The following is a 25,277-nucleotide window of genomic DNA, read 5'->3' as shown; positions in this document are numbered from 1 at the left end:
TCTAGAAACCTGTTTTCGCTTTGTCATTATGGGGTATTGTGTTTAGATTGATAAGGAAATTGTTTAATTTAATCAATTTTAGAATAAGGCTGTAACGTAACAAACTGTGTAAACACTTTCCGAATGTATTGTAACTGTCAAACATTTCAATGGTTCCAATGTTTCATAAAAGTGCAATGAACACAGTCAGAGGAAAGAGAAATGTGCAGGTAAAGACACCTCACAATGAACATGTGTTATCAACATTTATTCTGTTATACAAAGGCAGATAAAATGTACAATCTCTAGAATTAAAAAACAAACATGTTTCAGAAGGTTCATTTACAGTATATGAATGGGTCCATTTGAGCATAGCACAACAATTTTCTTAATGCTTGTCAAAACATGGAAAACAAAATAAAAATGTATTTTCCCCTCAGAGTGGATATTGGCATCAAGCTCCGAAGTAATAATAATGGTAGGATTATTTCAGCTCCTGTGGACACTAACTGATATACAAAGTAACTGATATTGCGAAAACTACTTTATAGGGCAATTCCATGATAACGGAATTACGCTGAGACTCCGATTTTTTTTCTTCTCATTTTAAAATGTGTGCCAAACCAAAACCATTGATTTCCTCAGTTTAACAAACCATACAACTATATACACAATGACTACTTTGAACAATTTACACAGTAAATAAAATAAAAACACATTTACTGGAAAAACTGTGCAGATGCCAAGTTTGGTAACAAAATGACGGTATAACACTCAGTTTTATTCTGTTACCACACTTTGGATCTGCAGTTATTTCTGTAAATGTGTTTTTGTAAAATCCTCTGTGGAAATTTCAACATATTGACAAAAACCTATTTTATGTAGAGATGGAGGACATAGTTTCAAATGTCTGTTGCGTCATCTTATAACTAATGAGCAGGGACTACTGTTGCTCAGAAATCCACGGACTGCTCTCTGTTATAGTGGTGGCTGCTTCGGGTGATGTATTGTTCTTATGTTGAAATTCAGTTGTAATTCAGTCATATTTTATTCACCTAAGAGTGGAATATATATACAATGCCTTCAGAAAGTATTCATACCCCTTGACTTATACCACATTGTGTTGTTACAGCCTGAATTCAAAATGGATTAAATAAATCATTCTCACCTATCTACACACAATACCCTCTTACGACAAAGTGAAAATATGTTTTTAGAAAAAAATTCTAATTGACTGAAAATGAAATACACCCATATCTAATTTACATAAGTATTCACACCTCTTTGCTATGACATTCAAAATTGAGCTCAGGTGCATCCAATTTCCTTTGATCATCTTTGAGATGTCGCTACAACTTGATTGGAGTCCACCTGTGGCCAATTCAATTGTTTGGAGATGATTTAGAAAGAAACACACCTGCCTATATAAAGGTCCCATAATTGACAGTGCATGTCAGAGCAGAAACTATACCATTAAGTCCAAGGAATTGTCCGTAGATCTCCAGGATTGTGATGAGACATATCTGGGGAAGGGTATAAAACAATTTATGTTGAGTTGAATGTTGAATGTTTGATTGAGCACAGTGGTCTCAATCATTGGGAAAGTGAAAAAATATGGAACTACCCTGACTTTGGCTAGAGCTGGCCGTCCGACCAAACTGAGCAACCGGGCAAGAAGGACCTTGGTCAGGGAGGTGACCAAGAACCCAATGACCACTCCGACAGAACTATGGAGTTCCTTGGCTGAGATGGGAGAACTTGCAAGAAGGATAACAGTCTCTATGGCACCTCACCAATCTGGGCTTTATGGGAGAGTGACCAGATGGAAATGCAAGGGAATTCTGCCCTATGTTCATACAAGAGACCACGGGAAACTTCCTTGATCAGAGGTTAGTTTATTTAATAAGGATTGCAAGCCGGATTGCAAGCCGGAGTATATACTTACAGTAATTTGCAAGTAACACACTTAGTTCAAAAGATGTTTTCCCATTTATCCCCAACTGAGGTTCACCCCGCCCAGGGTGATGTCCCTTAACTTTAATACCATATAAGCTCATAATTAATAGTTGCAAATACAAAGATGTTTCTGCTAAGCGGAGTTCAGCTTATTGTTATTTGCAGTTAATTTCCCAATCCTTCTTCCTCCTATTGCTATCATGTGCTAGCAGAAGTAAGCCTGGAACACAGCAACGACAGGAACTGAAAGTATAGTTTCAACAAACAGGCATATGACTTTTGTACAGTCGACCTCTTCATGCACTTACAAAGTCTCTACCACTGATTCTTAATCTCAAGCTAAAGCAAAACATTAATCATTGTACTTTTGTAATTACAGGTGTTCCTATAATGTACAGATGTTATAAAATTCCTTTCAGAAGCCACTCCTGGGAAAAAGGCACCTGACAGCATGCATGGAGTTTGCAAAAAGGCACGTGAAAGACTGAGCATAAGGCAAAAGATTCTGTGATCTGATGAGACAAAAAGTTTACTCTTTAGCCTGAAAGCAAAGTGCTATGTCTGGAGAAAACCTGACAGAGCTCATCACCCGTCTAACACCATCCCTACCGTGAAACATGGTGGCGGCAGCATCATGCTATGGGGATGCTTTTCAGCGGCAGGGACTGAGACGCTGGTAAGGATAGATGGAACAATGAATGGAGTCAAATGCAGGCAAATCCTTGATGAGAACCTGTTTCAGAGTGCAAATGACCTTAGACTGGGTCAAAGATATACTTTCCAACAGGACAATGACCCCAAGCATACAGCCAAAGTAATACTGGAATGGCTTCAGAACAAGAATATGAAAGTCCTTGAGTGGCCCAGTCAATGCCCAGACTTGAAGTTCACCGCTACTCCCCATCTAACTTAAGAGCTTGAGAAAATCTGCAAGGAAGAATGGGAGAAAATCCCCATATCAAGATGTGCAAAGCAGATTGTCTGTATGTCTAAGGTGCTTCTACAAAGTATTGACTCGGGTGTGAATACTTATGTAAATAAGATTTCATTAAAAAATGTTTGTTTTTTCTCTTCACTTTATCATTATGGGGCATTGTGTGTAGATGTGTGAGGGGATTTTTAAAATGTATTTAAGTCATTATGAATTCAGGCTACAACACAACAAAATGTGGAATAAGTCAAGGGGTATGAATACTTTTTAAAGGCACTGTACAATGTGCCTCTCAATCTTCTGTCTCCAGACCTCTCCCCAAACAGCACACTGTCATGTTTCCTCCCTCTTGTGATTGTTCTTCATGTTACTTTATCAGAGTTCTATCATTTAGAAAAATACTGCCAGTATCACACATTTAAAGTGCTTCCTTGGTGTGTCTGTTATTCAATGTACCTGATTGGGAAATACATTTCTACTATGAGGACATCAGTATGGTCTCTCCCCTGAGTTCTCATGTGCACATTCAGATTGGTGCCAGTGCTGAATCCTTTTGTCTTTTATCTCCTGTGTGAATCTTCATGTGCACTGACAGATTACTGGCAATGCTGAATCCTTTGCCACAATCAGGGCAGCTATGTGGTTTCTCCCCTGTGTGGGTCCTCATGTGTATTTTTAGATGTCCACTCTGAGTGAATGATTTGCCACAATCAGGGCAGCAAAATGGCTTCTCCCCTGTGTGAATCCTAATGTGTCTATTCAGAGTGCTGCCAGTGCTGAATCCCTGGCCACAATAATGACAGCCATATGGTTTCTCTCTTGTGTGGCTCCTCATGTGTCTTTTTAGATTACTGTTTAAGGTGAACCCTTTACCACAAACATGACAACAAAACCTATCTGCAATGTGAGTTTGGAGGTGATCTTTCATACTTTCTGTGGACTGAAAACATTTTCCACACACACCACAAATACCTTCTTCATCCTTTGTATGAATTTGCACGTGTTTGATTAATGTACCCATGTGATGAAAAGACTTGCCACACACCTTACAACAACAAGGAGTAGCATGACTTTGACTGGGTGATTTCAGGAGGGTCAACTGTGTAGATTTCTTGACACAGGAGCTTTGTCCTTTTATCATCTTTGTTCTCTTTGATTTGACTGACTTAAAACCTGACGGAGGTCCTCCAGTCTCCATACCACTGACACTTTGACTGTTTTCACTCTGAGCTGCAGAACAGTCTGGATTTACTGTAGAGAAAGGCTGAGAGACACTGGTTGGTTCTGATTCTACATAGATGTCTCCATCAGGTTCTGTTTTGATATTTTCAGTTGTAGTACTGGGTAGTGTGTCTCTCTCTCCGTTTCCCTCCTTTTGGGCTTGATAGAGATGTGAGGGCTGAGTTGGGTCTTCATCAAGGTCACTTTTCACACATACAGGGTTGAATATGAACTCTATGGTCTCTGCCTCAATCCCTTGAATCTGCTCTTCTCCCTGACGGCTCCGGAGTTCCTCCTGCTCCTCTTTAATCTGTGTGGGCTCTGGGTCCTCCTGTCTCAGACTGGGGCTCCACTCCTGCTCACACTGCTGCTGCTCAGGGGGAACCTCCTCTTCAGAGAAAGAAAGAGTACACTGCTGGCGGTCTGGAGGAAAGGAGAAAGGATAAAACAGAAAACTCAATGACATGTAGACCTACCTCCTGTCTGGTACGCCTGCAATAATTAACGTCTACTGATCTAAAATAAATCAACTAATCCTGTACTTTGTCTCAAAAATAACTACCATTGACATCCAATGTCTTAAAAAATGAAGGTTGAGCTAGACAAACTTTTAACGAGTTAGCCGGGGGTTCCCAAAGTGGGTCCGACACTGCAGGGAGTCTGCGACCAGATCTCAAAATATAAATACAATTGTATTTTTTATGAATATTGCTAGCAACAACAGATTACATGAATATTGGAGAAGGGATCAGTGGAAAAAGTTTAGAGGGTGCAATACAATACAATATCATTCATTCACAATTTATGTTCTTAACCTTTAGATGCACAACATGGGCCTGGGTAGCCCAATAATAAACTAAAGGAGCCTAACGTTACTCCTTATAGTCCAAGGACCTTATATGTTCTGCTTAGAGGCGAATTGGCTCAAACAGCCAAAACAGCCAAATATTCCATCTAAATGTGAATATACATGGTCGTGACGATGACTGAAGAGAATTCTCTCGAGAGGTAATGCGGTCGGCATTTGATGGTGAGGCATTCCAGATAGGGAGAACAAACAAAATTCTGTTCTTGTACGTTAACCACAAACACACAATGAGTAGATAATCATGAAACGTACACCTCCACCTTTCTTTTTCCCAGAGAGTTCTTTCTTTCCATGCAATGTATGGAGACCCCCCCTGGCTGTAAAGATGTGGACAGTATATCCGGAGAGATCCATGATTTCGTGAAACAGAGAATGTTAACAAAGCAGAGTCCTCAGATCATACGCAGACCTGCTGGCTGAAGTGTTTACAAACATATTCAATCTTTCCCTATCCCAGTCTGTTGTCCCCACTTGCTTCAAGAGGTCCACCATTGTTCCTGTACCCAAGAAAGTGAAGGTAACTGAACTAAATGACTATCGCCCCGTAGCACTCACTTCTGTCATCATGAAGTGCTTTGAGAGGCTAGTTAAGGATCATATACCCTCCACCTTACTCGACACCCTAAACCCACTACAATTTGCATACCGTCCCAACAGATCCACGGACGACACAATCGCCATCACACTGCCCTATCCCATCTGGACAAGAGGAATACCTATGCTAGAATTCTGTTCAACAACACCTCTGCTACGCTGATCCTCAACATGGTGGCCCCACAATGGTGTGTGCTCAGCCCCCTCCTGTACTCCTTTGACTGCATGGCCACGCACGTCTCCAACTCAATCATCAAGCATGCAGATTACCAATAATGACAAGACAGCCTACATGGAGGTGAGGGCCCTGGTGGAGTGGTGCCAGGAAAATAACGTCTCCCTCAATGTCAACAAAACGAAGGAACTGATCAGGGACTACAGGAGACAGCAGAGAGAGCATGCCCCCATCCACATCGGCGGAGCTGCAGTGGAGACGGTCAAAAGCTTTAAGTTCCTCTGCGTGCACATCACTGACAACCTGAAATGGTCCCTTCACACAGACAGTGGTGCAACAGTGCCTCTTAAACATGCCTCTTAAACATCAGAAGGCTTAAAGAAATTTAGCTTGGCCCCTAAGAACCTTATGAACTTCTACAGATGCACCATTGAGAGCATCCTGTCAGGCTGTATCACCGCCTGGTACAGCAATTGCACCATCCACAAAAGCAGAGCTCTCCAGTGGGTCGTGCGGTCAACCCAACGCATCACCGGGGGCACACTGCCTGCCCTCCAGGACATCTACAACACCCGGTGTCACAGGAAGGCCAAGAAGATCATCAAGGACCTCACCCACCCGAGTCACGGCCTGTTCACCCTGCTACCATCTAGAAGGAGCAGACAGTACGTACAGATGCATCAAAGCTGGGACCAAGACATTGAAAAACAGCTTCTATCTTCAGGCCATCAGACTGTTAAATAGTCACTACTAGCCAGCCTCCACCCAATAACTTAATCACTGTTCTAGTCGGCTACCACCCGGTACTCTACCCTGCACCGTAGAGACTGCTGCCCTATGTACATAGCCAGTTTAATAATGTACGCATACTGTTTTACCCACTTCATATGTATATACTGTATTCTATTCAAGGCTCATCCTATATAACTACTGCTGTAGACACATGTTCTATTCATATACTGTTCATAATGTCTATACACAACATTATATACATGTATATTCATATTCCGGACTATGACATTGCTCGTCCTGATATTTCTACATTTCTTTATTATTTTTTGTTGTTGATTTGTGTGTATTGTTAGGTATTACTGCACTGTTGGTGCTAGAAACAAACATTTCGCTGCCACCTGCAATAACATCTGCAATATGTATATGCGACCAATCAAATTTGATTTGATTCTTAATTGTGGTATAGTTCTAGAAACACAAAGCCCCCTACTTTCATATCACATCAAAATAATTTCACATATCCAAAATATACTAATAAAAAATGAAATGGTAAAATAAAGTCTAAATACAAGGAGTACCGATACCGAGTCAATGTGCAGGGGAAAAGGTAGTTGAGCAGTGCGCTGCTGAGGGGAGGACGGCTCATAATAATGTCTGGAATGGAGTGAATGGAATGGCAGCAAAAACATGGAAACTGTGTGATATATTGGATACTGTGATGGAAAATGTTATGTTTGTGCTTTTCTAATAACCGTGACTGATTGAACGAACCCTCACTATCAGGATTTGCAATTCGGCAGTACGCCCAGAACCTTGTTTTGAGAACGAAATATATCTCAGTTTCAAGGTCTCAGCTTAGAGAAGCCTCGTGAGGTATTGGTCCGTCACATGCATGAAGAAAACGTTAATGATGAATGAATTATGAATAAGCTAAATCATGCATAAATGACTTGACTGCAGTATATAAGAGAACTAATGGACTGCCCCGTTAGAGCTCCTGACAGACGTTCACTATGGTGCATCAAGTTTGTTGGAACCTCTCCAGTTAACTGATAATAAACAATGATTCATTTAAGATTTACTTTGTGTCCCTGTGTAAGAATTTCCACAACAATACCATTCCACTTCGCTCCAGCCATTACCACGAGCCTGTCCTCCCCAATTAAGTTGCCACTAACCTCCTGTGTAATTGAGGTAATACACCTATATATATATATATATATATATATATATATACAGTGGGGAGAACAAGTATTTGATACACTGCCGATTTTGCAGGTTTTCCTACTTACAAAGCATGTAGAGGTCTGTAATTTTTATCATAGGTACACTTCAACTGTGAGAGACGGAATCTAAAACAAAAATCCAGAAAATCACATTGTATGATTTTTAAGTAATTAATTTGCATTTTATTGCATGACATAAGTATTTGATACATCAGAAAAGCAGAACTTAATATTTGGTACAGAAACCTTTGTTTGCAATTACAGAGATCATACGTATCCTGTAGTTCTTGACTAGGTTTGCACACACTGCAGCAGGGATTTTGGCCCACTCCTCCCTACAGATCTTCTCCAGATCCTTCAGGTTTCGGGGCTGTCGCTGGGCAATACGGACTTTCAGCTCCCTCCAAAGATTTTCTATTGGGTTCAGGTCTGGAGACTGGCTAGGCCACTCCAGGACCTTGAGATGCTTCTTACGGAGCCACTCCTTGGTTGCCATGGCTGTGTGCTTCGTGTCATTGTCATGCTGGAAGACCCAGCCACGACCCATCTTCAATGCTCTTACTGAGGGAAGGAGGTTGTTGGCCAAGATCTCGCGATACATGGCCCCATCCATCCTCCCCTCAATACGGTGCAGTCGTCCTGTCCCCTTTGCAGAAAAGCATCCCCAAAGAATGATGTTTCCACCTCCATGCTTCACGGTTGGGATGGTGTTCTTGGGGTTGTACTCATCCTTCTTCTTCTTCCAAACACGGCGAGTGGAGTTTAGACCAAAAAGCTCTATTTTTGTCTCATCAGACCACATGACCTTCTCCCATTCCTCCTCTGGATCATCCAGATGGTCATTGGCAAACTTCAGACGGGCCTGGACATGCGCTGGCTTGAGCAGGGGGACCTTGTGTACACTGCAGTATTTTAATCCATGACGGCGTAGTGTGTTACTAATGGTTTTCTTTGAGACTGTGGTCCCAGCTCTCTTCAGGTCATTGACCAGGTCCTGCCGGGTAGTTCTGGGCTGATCCCTCACCTTCCTCATGATCATTGATGCCCCACGAGGTGAGATCTTGCATGGAGCCCCAGACCGAGGGTGATTGACCGTCATCTTCAACTTCTTCCATTTTCTAATAATTGCGCCAACAGTTGTTGCCTTCTCCCCAAGCTGCTTGCCTATTGTCCTGTAGCCCATCCCAGCCTTGTGCAGGTCTACAATTTTATCCCTGATGTCCTTACACAGCTCTCTGGTCTTGGCCATTGTGGAGAGGTTGGAGTCTGTTTGATTGAGTGTGTGGACAGGTGTCTTTTATACAGGTAACGAGTTCAAACAGGTGCAGTTAATACAGGTAATGAGTGGAGAACAGGAGGGCTTCTTAAAGAAAAACTAACAGGTCTGTGAGAGCCGGAATTCTTACTGGTTGGTAGGTGATCAAATACTTATGTCATGCAATAAAATGCAAATTAATTATTTAAAAATCATACAATGTGATTTTCTGGATTTTTGTTTTAGATTCCGTCTCTCACAGTTGAAGTGTACCTATGATAAAAATTACAGACCTCTACATGCTTTGTAAGTAGGAAAACCTGCAAAATCGGCAGTGTATCAAATACTTGTTCTCCCCACTGTATATATATACAAAAGTATGTGGACACTCCTTCAAATTAGTGGATTTGGCTATTTCAGCCACACCCGTTGCTGACAGGGGTATAAAATCGAGCACACAGCCATGCAATCTCTACAGACAAACATCGGCAGTAGAATGGCCTTACTGAAGAGCTCAGTGACTTTCAACATGGCTTCCAACAAGTCAATTTGTCAAATTTCTGCACTGCTAGAGCTTTCCTGGTCAACTGTAAGTGCTATTATTATGAAGTGGCGCAACAATGGCTCAGCCACGAAGTGGTAGGCCACACAAGCTCACAGAACGGGACCGGCGAGTGCTGATGTGTGTAGCGTGCAAAAATTGTCTTGTCCTTGGGTTGCAACACTTACTACCAAGTTCCAAATGGCCTCTGGAAGCAACGTCAGCACAAGAACTGTTTGTCGGGAGCTTCATGAAATGGGTTTCCATGGCCGAGTAGCCGCACACAAGCCTAAGATAACCATATGCAATGCCAAGCGTCGGCTGGAATGGTGTAAAGCGTGATGAATCACGCTTCACCATCTGGCAGTCCGACTGGGTTTGGCGAATGCCCCTAAATTCCAGTGCTTCCAACTTTGTGTCAACAGTTTGAGGAAGGCCCTTTCCTATTTCAGCATGACAATGCCCCGTGCACAAAGCGAGGTCCATACAAAAGTGGTTTGTCGAGATTGGTGTGGAAGAACTTGACTGGCTTGCACAGAGCCCTGACCTCAACCCCATGGAACAGCTTTGGGATGAATTGGAATGCCAACTACGAGCCAGGCCTAATCATCAGTGCCCAACCTCACTAATGCTCTTGTGGCTGAATGGAAGCAAGTCCCCGCAGCAATGTTCCAACATTTTTTATTTTCTTTAACCTTTATTTAACTAGGCAAGTCCGTTAAGAACATATTCTTATTTACAATGACAGCCTACCCCGGCCAAACCTGGATGACACTGGGCCATCCAGGTTTGGCCGGGGTAGGTCCTTAGTGACACAGAGGAACTTGAAGTTCCACAACAGCGCTGTCGATGTGGATGGGGGCTTGCTCAGCCCTCCGTTTCCTGTAGTCCATGATCAGCTCCTTTGTCTTACTGATTTTGAGGGAGAGGTTGTTGTCCTGGCACCTCCTCCTTATAAACTCTCATCGTTGTCGGTTTCCTACACCACAAATGATCCATTATATTGACCAGATACTGTAATGGCCGCTCTAACAATGAAAAAAATGTCTTCAAAAACGGAAGGCAGTCGGGAGGAGGCAAGAGCAGGTGGGACCATTCTAGCTAATGAGAGGGCAGATACATGTATGAACAACATGCACAACTGTTTCCAATACTTACCACAGTCACAAAGTCAAAATGGTTAAGCATAGGGTTCGCAGTATGGTTAAGGTTAGGTTTAAAATCACATTTTAAGAAGATACATTCTAGAAATAGGTGGGGTTTATGACTTTGTGGCTGTGGTAACTAGTGACGACTAGGCACAACTCTGATAGAGTTTTCTCTCAAAGTTGCTGGGACATCGTGTCCTACTTATATCAGTACACTTGTAACAACCTAATCTTTATGAAACTTTTATTCGATCAAATAAGACATACATTTTTTTGTTAACCATATTCAACACTCTTATTGACCTCCATATAAAACTCCTCGCTTGGTGAGCCATTTTGGGCCCAGTTATCCCTCTCCCTTCGCCTCTTCCTCTCTGATTACATATAAGAGTCATTGGATGAAGGCGTCTTCTGTACGGGGGAGTTTTGAAGTGCCCTGGCGCTCGGTCTGAACATTAACATCGCTTGCGGTACGGTTATGGAAGCATAAGGGCCTTATCTTTCATAACAGCAAGAAATCATTTTCAAAAAACAAAAAAAGTTTAATTGATACACACCTTTATGGGTTTAGGGTTGGTGTTCCCACACAGCCATATCTCCATGTTACAGCGCGTTTACGGAAGACAGAGGGACCACCTGTGCTACTTAGCTATCTAGCATGCTCCAAACATCTGTGTGTAACGGAAGAAATCGGCTGCAACTGCGATAAAGCAGGTTAAAACAGTGTACAGTAAGTGGGTTAAAACAGTGTACAGTAAGTGGGTAAGTTTTGCATTTGTGAAATTATTTTGATGTGATATGAAAGTAAAGGGCCTTATGTTTCGAGAACCGTTTCGCAGTAGAGAATCGATTCACGTTTAGATGGAGTATTTGGCTGATTTGGATGCCAGAGTCAGTCTACCTCTGAAAATAACACAAGGTCCTTGGACCTTAAAGAGTAACGGTAAAGTTTGGCTCCTTAAAATCCTATTTATAGGCTCCGTATGGAGGGTGTGTCGCAATTGTGGAGCCTCCGGAGGCCTGCAGAGGCCAAATTGAGCTCCGTACCGCATCGCTGTGCACCTCCCAAATGTCATAACAATGTGGAGGGCTCCTTTTTGCTCCGCATTGACATGATTGGTTGACAGTAGGTGGAGGCGGGAGGTCCACAAACTTACACAAACTTACTTAATTGACAACTTCCTTGAAACTACTCAGAGTGGTAACCTGCTCTGATTGGGCTGCAATGTTGAGTAGTGTGAGGACGGGCAGGTTGGATAGGGGAGACTTGTTTGTAGAGACGATGGTGCTGTTAATGGGATTGGAGAGGATGGAAGTGGTGATAAGCGTTTGCTGGTTTCCCGCCCATGTAGGTGTAGAGGGTAATGAGAAGGCTGGTGTGCTGGCTAAGAGTGCGGTGAGGCAAGAGGGGGTAGATATTCAGGTCTTGCTGGGCCGCAGGGAAGTCAAGTCCTTGATCCGGGCAAAAGGGCCCGATCTTCGGCAAAGGAAGTGGGATGCTAGTAGTAAGGGTAGGCGTGCACCGGTCAGTAAAGGAAGAGGTGAGGAGTATGGGATGTAGGACAGAGGAAGTTGTGTGGAGTAGACTACGGTTTGGGCACACAGGTTTGAATGCCACGTTGTGGATGATAGGGAGAAATTAAACAGGTCTGTGTGATGAGTGTTTAGTGGAGGAAACGGTGGAGCAAATGTTGATATTTTGTGAACTGTATGAGATTGTGTGAAAGGGTTAGAGAGGCTGGACGGGGTTGGGGTTTGGGGGGGGGGGGGTGGAGGGAAGTGGTGTTTAGGGCTCTATTTCACCTTTTTAGAGGAACAGGACTTGTTGATGAAGAACATTTTATGTAGGTAGGCAATGATTGTCCTCACACTCCAGTACAGTAGATGGTGGTGTATGCACATAAAAAAAATGGATGCGATGCACCAACCCAATCTCAAAGTAAAAGAAGACAACTTCCTTCACAACAGCTCTGCGCTGTTCCGTGAAGCGCAAGAAGTATGAATGCCCTGACTTTTCCCGTAACACTGTAAATGCTGCACGGCCAATGCAGACGTCAGATTGACCATGCAGCGCCTTTAAGAGTACATCTTGGGTTATAGCACAGATTAAGATACATCTCTCCGCCCTAACAATGGGAGTCGTTGTCCACAAACCGGCACTGCGGGCTGTCTAGCTCCCGCTTATCGTTTCTTTGGATTGGTGGATACTAGAGGTTGACCGATTATGATTTTTCAACGCCGATACCAATAATTGGAGGACCAAAAAAAGCCAATACCGATTAATTGGCCGGTGTGTGTGTGTGTATATATATATTTCCCTAGTTAATATTGCCTGCTAACATGAATTTGTTTTAACTAAATATGCAGGTTTAAAAAAATATACAACCATGTATTGATTTTAAGAAAAGCATTGATGTTTATGGTTAGGTACATTTGTGCAACGATTGTACTTTTGTTAAATCATCACCCGTTTGGCGAAGTAGGCTGTGATTCAATGATAAATTAACAAGCACCGCATTGATTATATGCAACGCAGGACAAGATAGTTACATTTACATTTACATTTAAGTCATTTAGCAGACGCTCTTATCCAGAGCGACTTACAAGTTGGTGCATTCACCTTATGATGTCCAGTGGAACAACCACTTTACAATAGTGCATCTAACTCTAAGGGGGGGGGGGGGTTAGAAGGATTATTTTATCCTATCCTAGGTATTCCTTAAAGAGGTGGGGTTTCAGGTGTCTCCGGAATATGAGACCATGTGGAGAGCAGAGATAATATGAGACCATGTGGAGAGCAGAGAGAATATGAGACCATGTGGAGAGCAGAAAGAGAATATGAGACCATGTGGAGAGCAGAGATAATGAGACGATGTGGAGAGCAGAGAGAGAATATGAGACCATGTGGAGATCAGAGAGAGAATATGAGACCATGTGGAGAGCAGAGAGAGAACATGAGACTGTGGAGATCAGAGAGAGAATATGAGACCATGTGGAGAGCAGAAAGAGCATATGAGACCATGTGGAGAGCAGAGTCTCATGATGTACCTACTGTGAGTTAGTTAACATAGTAATATCATCAACCATGTGTAGTTAACGAGTGATTGTGTGAAGATTGATTTTTTTACAAGATAAGTTTAATGCTAATTAGCAATTTACCGTGGCTCCTTGCTGCACTCGCGTAACAGCAGTTTCCTCGTGGAATGCAACGTAATCGGCCATAATCGGCATCCAAAAATGCAGATTACCGATTGTTATGAAAACTTGAAATCGGTCGACCTCTAGTGGATACATCTCATTACTGTAATCCTGTTTTGAATATCAACCGCTTGTATTCAATGGAGAGAGATGCTATGCTACTAGCCTCAACTATGAATATGCAAAGCCATCTCGAGACAACGCCGATAAAAAGTGGGTTTTTTTTCTCAGTTGCTGGGATGTGATGTGTCCTACTTATATCAGTACACTCGTAAGAAATGAAGCATCATGAAACTTCATATAACCCTCAGGTAACAAATAAGCCATCATTTTTTGTTGTTGTTCGACACTCTCTCATTAATCTCCATACAAAAAACTCCTTGCTTAAATAAAAAAGACCCGCATGTGAGAGTGGCAACACTGCTCAGTGTAATTGGAAGAGTGCCATATGTTCAGCATCACATACATCTTGGGGAAGAGGATAGAAAAACATTCTTAGAAAATCCTTGATATTTTATAAAGACATTTTGAACCCATCTGTAATGTGATTTATGAAAGATTCATTTTTAACATGTGAACAAACTCAAGCAGAGACGTCTGGTCAATATGTTGTGAGGTTGCGTCAAATGTCGGATTCATGTGATTTCGGGTCAATGAGAGACGAAATGATCAGAGACAGACTTGTGATTGGCTGTGTAAGAATATTTTGAAGATAAATACACAACGCAGAGGACGAGAGTCAGTAGAGTGCTAATGATCAATGGAAAGTGTTGGTTTTCAGTTCAACATCTGTTAGGAATGTCAGTCTTGAACTCATAGCTACGTGTTGCACTTTCTCATTGGTCCAACCTGAAATAGGATACTTGTTATTTGGCCATTGGCCCAGTTTTATTGCAAGGAATTCTAATTGGTCAACCACAGGCTAGGGCTGGGTTCTAAAACTACATCCTGTCCCTTTGTTCTGTGGGGAGAATCACAAGAGAGAATCACTGAAGACAGGGGAGCATGTTATCTTTGAATAAACCTATTTTCCTCCCCTGGCAGTAAAGATAACAGAGTAAGAGCAAGTATGCTGTGCCAACCACAACTTACGCTGACGAAAGCCATAGATATAAGCAAAGCAAGCGGACAGACGTAGATCCAATTAAAAAAGATGAACACTGTCCCTAAACAGGCAGAATCTGTCAATTATGCCACTCAGAACAAATACAGAGACCATGTCGATAGAAAATGGAAACATAATTAATCGGACAGTGATCTAAGGCGGAAAAATACTAAAGAAGGGTGCGTGTACTGTGGATCAACAAAGGCAAGAGCCAAATGCTCAGCATATGGGGTTATATGCAAATTCTGTGGGATTATAACAATTTTGCTGAAGTGTGCAGACAAAGACAAAGTAAGCCTGTCAATCTGCTAGAACAGGATACATGCAGTGATCATAATGATGATGAAGAAGCGGACATGCTATACATGACATATGTTATTTCTGTTCAAAGTGGCAAAGAAAAATGGTTTACAAACTTAAAGCTTATCCTACTGACATGTGATAACTGTGATTATGATCCAAGCAGCACTATCAAATGCCAGTTAGACAGTGGCTCAACTGTCAATATACTCAGCTACAGAGACTTTACGCAAGTAATGTAGGATGGAGATGCAAAGCCACTACCAAGCAAGGCAAGGCGAAGGCTGTACAGTGGCTCGGTTATTACACCAGTAGGGGAGTGTGAACTACAAGCCAATCATGATGGGGAAACATGTGCTAAAGTGGTGAAAACCTTGCAAAGGCCTCTCATTCAGCAGAAACTTGTGAAAAGCATAAGTTGCTACAGCTCAACCACCAACATGTTGTTCATCATGTCAGCACTAAAGAAAAAAGGTCCCATCAGACTTGAACACCTCAGAGGCAATACTGAAAGAGTTTGAGGACGTTTTTGAAGGGATGGGGGCTCTGCCAGGTTTATTTATTTTATTTTTTATTTAACCTTTATTTAACCAGGTAGGCAAATTGAGAACACGTTCTCATTTACAATTGCGACCTGGCCAAGATAAAGCAAAGCAGTTCGACACATACAACAACACATAGTTACACATGGAGTAAAACAAACATATAGTCAATAATACAGTGAAAAAAAATAAATAAGTCTATATACAATGTGAGCAAGTGAGGTGAGATAAGGGAGGTGAAGGCAAACAAATATATGTATAAATAAATAAAAATATAAAAGGCCATGGAGGCGAAGTGAGTACAACACAGCAAGTAAAATAAAAACTAAAAATAAAATAAAAAAAAATAAATAAAAAATAAATAAAAATAAAACAATGGAATGGTTGGTTTGCAGTGGAAGAAAGTGCAAAGTAGAGACAGAAATAATGGGGTGCAAAGGAGCAAAATAAATTAATAAATAAATACAGTAGGTAAAGAGGTAGTTGTTTGGGCTAAATTGTAGATGGGTTATGTACAGGTGCAGTAATCTATGAGCTGCTCTGACAGCTGGTGCTTAAAGCTAGTGAGGGAGATAGGTGTTTCCAGTTTCAGAGATTTTTGTAGTTCGTTCCAGTCATTGGCAGCAGAGAACTGGAAGGAGAGGCGTCCAAAGGAAGAATTGGTTTTGGGGGTGACTAGAGAGATATACCTGCTGGAGCGCGTGCTACAGGTAGGTGCTGCTATGGTGACCAGCGAGCTGAGATAAGGGGGGACTTTACCTAGCAGGGTCTTGTAGATGACCTGGAACCAGTGGGTTTGGCGACGAGTATGAAGCGAGGGCCAGCCAACGAGAGTGTACAGGTCGCAGTGGTGGGTAGTATATGGGGCTTTGGTGACAAAACGGATGGCACTGTGATAGACTGCATCCAATTTATTGAGTAGGGTTTTGGAGGCTATTTTGTAAATGACATCACCGAAGTCGAGGATTGGTAGGATGGTCAGTTTTACAAGGGTATGTTTGGCAGCATGAGTAAAGGATGCTTTGTTGCGGAATAGGAAGCCAATTCTAGATTTGACTTTGGATTGGAGATGTTTGATGTGAGTCTGGAAGGAGAGTTTACAGTCTAACCAGACACCTAGGTATTTGTAGGTGTTCACATATTCTAAGTCAGAGCCGTCCAAAGTAGTGATGTTGGACAGGCGGGCAGGAGCAGGCAGTGATCGGTTGAAGAGCATGCATTTGGTTTTACTTGTATTTAAGAGCAGTTGGAGGCCACGGAAGGAGAGTTGTATGGCATTGAAGCTCGCCTGGAGGGTTGTTAACACAGTGTCAAAAGAAGGGCCAGAAGTATACAGAATAGTGTCGTCTGCGTAGAGGTGGATCAGAGAATCACCAGCAGCAAGAGCGACATCATTGATGTAAACAGAGAAGAGAGTCGGTCCAAGAATTGAACCCTGTGGCACCCCCATAGAGACTGCCAGAGGCCCGGACAACAGACCCTCCGATTTGACACACTGAACTCGATCAGAGAAGTAGTTGGTGAACCAGGCGAGGCAATCATTAGAGAAACCAAGGCTGTCGAGTCTGCCAATGAGGATGTGGTGATTGACAGAGTCAAAGGCCTTGGCCAGGTCAATGAATACGGCTGCACAGTATTGTTTCCTATCGATGGCGGTTACGATATCGTTTATGACCTTGAGCGTGGCTGAGGTGCACCCATGACCAGCTCTGAAACCAGATTGCATTGCGGAGAAGGTGTGGTGGGATTCGAAATGGTCGGTAATCTGTTTGTTGACTTGGCTTTCGAAGACCTTAGAAAGGCAGGGTAGGATAGATATAGGTCTGTAGCAGTTAGGGTCAAGGGTGTCCCCCCCTTTGAAGAGGGGGATAACCGCAGCTGCTTTCCAATCTTTGGGGATCTCAGACGACACGAAAGAGAGGTTGAAGAGGCTAGTAATAGGGGTGGCAACAATTTCAGCAGATAGTTTTAGAAAGAAAGGGTCCAGATTATCTAGCCCGGCTGATTTGTAAGGGTCCAGATTTTGCAGCTCATTTAGAACATCAGCTGACTGTATTTGGGAGAAAGAGAAATGGGGAAGGCTTGGGCGAGTAGCAGAGGGGAGGGCAGTGCTGTTGTCCGGGGTAGGGGTAGCCAGGTGGAAGGCATGGCCAGCCGTAGAAAAATGCTTATTGAAATTCTCAATTATAGTGGATTTGTCGGTGGTGACAGTGTTTCCTATCTTCAGAGCGGTTGGAAGCTGGGAGGAGGTGTTCTTATTCTCCATGGACTTTACGGTGTCCCAGAACTTTTTTGAATTTGTGTTGCAGGAAGCAAATTTCTGCTTGAAAAAGCTAGCCTTGGCTGTTCTAACTGCCTGTGTATATTGGTTTCTGGCTTCCCTGAAAAGTTGCATATCACGGGGGCTGTTCGATGCTAATGCAGAACGCCATAGGATGTTTTTCTGTTGGTTAAGGGCAGTCAGGTCAGGAGAGAACCAAGGGCTATATCTGTTCCTGGTTCTAAATTTCTTGAATGGGGCATGCTTATTCAAGATGGTGAGGAAGGCATTTTTAAAAAATGACCAGGCATCCTCTACTGACGGGATGAGATCAATATCCTTCCAGGATACCCCGGCCAGGTCGATTAGAAAGGCCTGCTCGCTGAAGTGTTTCAGGGAGCGTTTGACAATGATGAGTGGAGGTCGTTTGACCGCTGACCCATTACGGATGCAGGCAATGAGGCAGTGATCGCTGAGATCTTGGTTGAAAACAGCAGAGGTGTATTTGGAGGGCAAGTTTGTTAGGATGATATCTATGAGGGTACCCGTGTTTACGGAATTGGGGTGGTACCTGGTAGGTTCATTTATAATTTGTGTGAGATTGAGGGCATCAAGCTTAGATTGTAGGGTGGCTGGGGTGTTGAGCATGTTCAAATTTAGGTCGCCTAGCAGCACGAGCTCTGAAGATAGATGGGGGGCAATCAGTTCACATATAGTGTCCAGAGCACAGCTGGGGGCAGAGGGTGGTCTATAGCAGGCGGCAACGGTGAGAGACTTGTTTTTAGAGAGGTGGATTTTTAAAAGTAGAAGTTCAAATTGTTTGGGAACAGACCTGGATAGTATAACAGAACTCTGCAGGCAGTCTTTGCAGTAGATTGCAACACCGCCCCCTTTGGCCGTTCTATCTTGTCTGAAAATCTTGTAATTGGGGATGAAAATGTCTGAATTTTTGGTGGTCTTTCTAAGCCAGGATTCAGACACGGCTAAAACATCCGGGTTGGCAGAGTGTGCTAAAGCAGTGAACAAAACAAACTTAGGGAGGAGGCTTCTAATGTTAACATGCATGAAGCCAAGGCTATTACGGTTACAGAAGTCATCAAAAGAGAGCGCCTGGGGAATAGGAGTGGAGCCAGGTACTGCAGGGCCTGGATTCACCTCTACATCACCAGAGGAACAGAGGAGGAGTAGGATAAGGGTACGGCTAAAAGCTATGAGAATTGGTCGCCTAGAGCTACTAGAGCAGAGAGTAAAAGGAGGTTTCTGGGGGCGATAAAATAGTTTAAAGGAATAATGTACAGACAAAGGTATGGTAGGATGTGAATACAGTGGAGGTAAACCTAGGTATTGAGTGATGATGAGAGAGATATTGTCTCTAGAAACATCATTGAAACCAGGTGATGTCATCGCATATGTGGGTGGTGGAACTGAGAGGTTGGATATGGTATAGAGAGCAGGGCTAGAATCTCTACAGTGAAATAAGCCAATAAACACTAACCAGAACAGCAATGGACAAGGCATATTTACATTAAGGAGAGGCATGCTAATCGAGTGATCAATAAGGGTCCAGTGAGTAGAGGTTGGTTGGGGTCGTGGCGATCCAGACAGCTGGCCGGGTATATGGCTATCGGTAGCAGCATAGGATGGAGGTCTGTTTGTAGATACCTCGTGCGTTTCCGTCGGTAGGTTAGTGGGGTTCCGTGTAGTGGGGTTCCGTGTGGTAGAGGGGATCAATCCAAATTGGCAAAATAGATATAGTGACCCAAGGAAAAAATAAAATAAATAAATAATAATAATAATAATAGTTGTCCAATATACTTGTTCAAATAGCAGCCGATAAGACAGCTAACGATTAGCGGGCCTCAGATGAGCGTTCAGGTAACGTCGGGACGGAGGTGCCAGTTGGATAAATCCCTCGGGCAGATAACGTCGGCAGTCAGTCGCGGCAGTCAGTCGTGAAGGCCCGGTGGGGTTCCGTATCTGCAGCAGCAACAAAAGAAACGGGTCCGGATGGTGATGGAACTCCTCAGCTGGCTAGCTCCAGAATGATTAGAGTTTGCTCCGGGGTCGACGTAAGCCAATAGTCACACGGTTTGCAGCTAGCTAGCTGCGAAATCAAGGTACAAGTGTCCAGAGCCTGCGGCTGGAATCCGGGGAAACTGAGAGAAAAAAAGAGTCCCGGAATGCTCCGGTCCGAGTCGCGTTGCACAAAAGTGCCGGTAGATTATCGAGCTTAAAGGAATAGCTGATGACCACTAAACGTGGGCAGCTGAAACACCAACGCTAGCCAGCAAACCGGCTAATTTCGGGGCAGCTACAGATTAGCTTCTGGCTAGCTATCGGAGTAGCTTCTGGTTAAGCTTACAGGCTAGCTTCTGAATTAGCCCCTGGCTAGCTTCCACGATGGATTTTCAGATTGAGGTAAGTAATACTTTTTGTAATTGGTGAAGCGGGTTGCAGGAAAGCTTTTGCAGGAAAGCTTTTGTAGTTGAGTTCTTGGATAATAAAATAGATAAAAGATATGCGAAGAAAGGTGTAAATATATATATATACAGGACACGAACAATACGGAACAGAAAAAGACGTCTGAACTGCTAAGCCACCTTGGATTAGGAATGAGTTGAGGTGAGCTCCACTTGGTGGTGGATGAATCTGTTAGACCAGTTCAACAGCTTCCCTGTCGAATCCCCATTCCACTGAAGAAAAATATACTAAAGGCTGTTGATTCAATGGAGGAACAGGCTGTCATTACGAAGGCCACCAAACCTACTACGTGGATAAGCAACATGGTTGTGGTGGGAAAGCCTGGCAAAATAAGAGTCTGCCTCGATCCAAGTGCCCATTACCAAATGCCATTGAACAGATACTGCCAAGCCTGGCAAAAGCTAAAATCTTTTCGGTTATGGATGCAAAAATTGGGTACTGGCAGGTACGTTTGGCTTAGAGGTCGACCGATTAATCGGAATGGCCGATTTCAAGTTTTCATAACAATTGGAAATCTATATTTTTGGGCGCCGATTTTTTAATTTTATTTTTACACCTTTATTTAATCTTTATTTAACTAGGCAAGTCAGTTAAGAACACATTCTTATTTTCAATGACAGCCTAGGAACATTCTGCCTCGACAGATTTTTAACCTTGTCAGCTCGGGGGACCCAATCTTGCAACCTTACAGTTAACTAGTCCAATGCTCTAACACCTGATTACATTGCACTCCACGAGGAGCCTGCCTGTTAGCGAATGCAGTAAGCTAAGGTAAGTTGCCAGCTAGCATTAAACTTATCTTATAAAAAACAATCAATCAATGACTGTCATTGCTCCAATGTGTACTTAACCATAAACATCAATGCCTTTCTTAAAATCAATACACAGGTATATATTTTTAAACCTGCATATTTAGCTAAAAGAAATCCAGGTTAGCAGGCAATATTAACCAGGTGAAATTGTGTCATTTCTCTTGCGTTCATTGCACGCAGAGTCAGGGTATATGCAACAGTTTGGGCCGCCTGGCTCATTGCGAACTAATTTGCCAGAATTTTACGTAATTATGACATAACATTGAAGGTTGTGCAATGTAACAGGAATATTTAGACTCATGGATGCCACCCGTTAGATAAAATACGGAACGGAATAAACGTTTTGTTTTCGAGGTGATAGTTTCCGGATTAGTCAAAGGTATATGGTTTAGAGAGAAATAGTCGACACGTTATAATTCCTGTAATAACTTGTAAGGGGTTCCTTCGTTATTTTACCGTTCATGTCTTCCATAGAGAATGTCTTGATCTACTTCAAATAAGGTCTGTGTTTCGTGCAGGCTTAAACCGCTTCAACGTTTTGATACCCGTGTAAATCTCACTAGGATAAGGTAACGTTTGTCAACATATTTTCATAAATCCACTCTACAATTTTTTTTATCTTCGCTTATATTTAGCCAATATTGATCAGAGTTACCTTGTCCTATGGATATCTACACAGTTATAAAATTGGCACGGTGGTGTAAGCCTACATGAAACACAGACCTTATTTTAAGTGAATCTAAAAATATCCTATGGAATAAATGAAGGAACCGCTTTTCAGATTTTGCTGTGTCATGGGAATTATGACTCGCACTTTGGTCGTCAATTCTTACCATGCCCATTATTAAAATAGGATTTCCTGCATATAGAAATTAAAGTTTTTGTTTTCAACATTCATCACAGGTAACTTAAACTCTATTTTTATTCAAACAGTTGAGAGTATTTGTCTCCTAATCAGACTCTTCAGTATCATTGTCACTTCAGAGCTGTGTGTGTGTGTATATATGTATTATATTAAGTTAAAATAAAAGTGTTCATTGTCATTATTACAAAAATGTGTGTGTGTGTATGATATATATATATATATATATATAAAACATTTTTTTATTATAAATCGGCCGATTAATCGGTATCGGCTTTTTTTTGTCCTCCAATAATCGGTATCGGTATCGGCGTTGAAAAATCATAATCGGTCGACCTCTAGTTTGGATGAATAGAGCAGTTACCTTACCACATGGTAGATACCGGTGGACAAGGTTACCTTTTGGAGTGAAACCAGCTGCAGAGGAATATCAGCGAAGGCAACATGATGCACATCCTGGTATACGGCTGTGGTGGTACAATGGAAGAAGCAGTGCAGGACCATGACCACAACCTGACTCAGCTCCTACAAAGAACAAGGGAGATGAATCTAAAGCTGAATAAAGACAGCTGTCTGCCCCGAAGCGACTTTAAAGGATGATGCTAAAGCTTCAGCGTTATCAACTACAGATACTATACAAAATAGGAACAGCGCTTCACATTGCAGATTTCTTGTCTCGAGCAGCACTACCAACAACTAGTCACCCGCAATATCGGACAAATGAGACAGTATATGCTGTACAGGCAGAGTTTGAAGATGTGAACCATGCTACTGATCAAAACATCTCCCCGAAGACACAGGATGCTATTAAAACTCATTCAGCAGAGGACAAGACTTCTCAAATGTTTCAGTCTTTTATCCTAAGAGGCTGGCCCGGACACAAGAAAGAGTACGCCCATCCCGGTGAGGGACTACTGGACATACAGAGACGAACTCACAATGCAGGAAGAGGTCGTCTACAAAGGCGACAGGGTGGTAGTGCCAGAAACTCTACGCCCGATGATTCTCACTCATATCCATGCAGGGCACTCAGGGGTTGAAGCCAGTCTCAGGAAAGTCAGAGACTCAGTATGACCCAAGGAATTACAATTTTTGTGGCTGTGTGCATAATATGTAATGCTAATCTACCTAAACAGCAAAAAGAAACACTGCAGCCACATGACATACCAACACGTCCTTGGTCTAAAGTGGGAATGGATCTGTTCACAGTAAATAATGTTCCTTTTCTGATTATAGTGGACCACTATTCAGATTTTTGGGAGGTGAAGAAAGTGATTGACACAACAGTCGCTTGCATCATCGACTGTTGTAAGCAGCAGTTTAGCAGATATGGCATACCTGACAGTAGTGTAGTTACGGATAATGGGCCACAGTTTGAGTCAAGACTTTGCAGAACCATGGGAGTTCCATCATGTGACCTCTTCACCATACCACAGTCAGAGTAATGGTAAAGCGGAGTCAGCAGTGAAAATAGCAGTGAAAACTCTCATCACAAAGGCAATGCAGGAAGGCACAGATGTGTGGCAAGCCATTTTGGCGTGGAGAAATACTCCCACAGAGGGCTTCGGCAGCAGTCCTGTACAGCACTTCATGTCTAGACACACACGCTCTCTGTTGCCAACAACTCCCAAGCTCCTCACACCAAAAGTCATTGGGAATGTTCAGGCACACAAACGTGCACGTCAGTACAAGTCAAAACATTACTATGACCAGCACGCAAAGAAATCTGCCTGTAATAAAACAAGGCGAGGCTGTCAGAGTGCTCCTGTAACCTCACGCCAGGGGTGCTACATGGAGTCTTGGCACATGCATAGGGCACATCAGCGCAAGGTAATATGAAGTGGAAGTAAAGGGCCAGAAGTATCGAAAAAACCATAAGGACATACGCCCAGTTCAGGAGAGCAAAGGGCACAGGAGGGCTACAGTGGAAGACTGGGAATATCCTCTGGATGGTGTGGGCAGGACACATAATGAGGACACAGGGAAGACCCCACCAGGGCAGTTCTCTGCTGACCGTGCCTCCACAATTTCAGGAGGCTGTGGAAGAGCCAGGAGAGGACCTGAGGATCCCAGAGGTGCCCAATATGGTACCAGTGCGACACACTAGGACAAGGGCTAACGTAAGACCGCCCCTGCGGTATGGGGACTATGTCCCTTAAGAGATGGACAATTGAGAAAAAAAATCGTATATAAACATTTATAAAAAAATAGTGTTGATAATGTAAATAGGTATTTTCACTGTGGTATTAAAATGGTATGAAGTGCTCGAGCTAATTATATATGAAAAGGAAGATGTTAAGATAATGGACGAAATGCCAACCCAGAGATGGCGCTAGTGGGGCCCCTATCTAGGATATATAAAACAGCTGTATTATGAGTGTCTGATTAGGGTGTTGTGACCTGTAACGATACCTGAGCAAAGGATTATGCTTGAACTTTACCAAACTCTACGGCGTGAGTTATACACATAAAAACAATGGGCGAAACAACGAAAAAACGCCACCTGCTGGAGGTAGACAGATTTTCCGCCGAGTTGGGCCTCTCTCTTCCTCTTTGTGCTATAGTTAGCCTACCTGCTCTGGGCATGTTTATCTCAGGTTGAAGAACAATGTCGAGCAGCCTCTGTAGACGGACAACTTCCTCCTGATACTCTGCTACCGTTTTTTCAACGACCCCAAATATCTCCTCAGCAGCAGCTGTTAATCTCTCGTTGAGAAAAACCCTCAACAACCGTATTTGAGACATGTTTAGACAATTCAAGTTGATAAGCTAGCTGTGTTGCTTTAGACATCCATACCGCTACTAAACAGGCAAGAATAACTATGTACTTCCGAGTTACGAATCGTTGGAATCCTTCAGAATAAGAGTACCGTCCTGTATACGTTGTAAATTAATAATTAGGGCGAAAATTATGGAGAATGTTAACAATTATCGATCTGTTTTATACTAGTTAGCACACCGAATAATTACAAGTATTTCCATAAGAAACTGTGATTTGACCTATTTCATATGTATATACTGTATTCTAGTCAAGCCCATCCTATTCGACTATTGCTGAACATACGGTACACTATTTTATCCTATGTATTCT

The 25,277-nt window shown here is 42.7% G+C and overlaps 1 protein-coding gene across 1 annotated transcript; it reads right to left on the bottom strand.

The window, feature by feature from the left end:
* Positions 1 to 232: 232 nt before the first annotated feature.
* LOC139578281 (zinc finger protein 135-like) lies at positions 233 to 25,019 on the bottom strand. The gene is made up of 2 exons (XM_071405678.1): positions 24,760 to 25,019; positions 233 to 4,510 (listed from the first exon to the last, which is right to left on the bottom strand). The coding sequence occupies exons 1-2, from the start codon at positions 24,929 to 24,931 to the stop codon at positions 3,393 to 3,395; spliced, it is 1,290 nt and encodes a 429-aa protein (XP_071261779.1). The 5' UTR covers positions 24,932 to 25,019; the 3' UTR covers positions 233 to 3,392.
* Positions 25,020 to 25,277: the final 258 nt, after the last annotated feature.

The sequence above is a fragment of the Salvelinus alpinus genome, chromosome 6, assembly GCF_045679555.1.
Source record: "Salvelinus alpinus chromosome 6, SLU_Salpinus.1, whole genome shotgun sequence".
In the NCBI taxonomy this organism is placed as follows: domain Eukaryota; kingdom Metazoa; phylum Chordata; class Actinopteri; order Salmoniformes; family Salmonidae; genus Salvelinus; species Salvelinus alpinus.
This window is presented reverse-complemented; position numbering and strand designations above follow the sequence as displayed.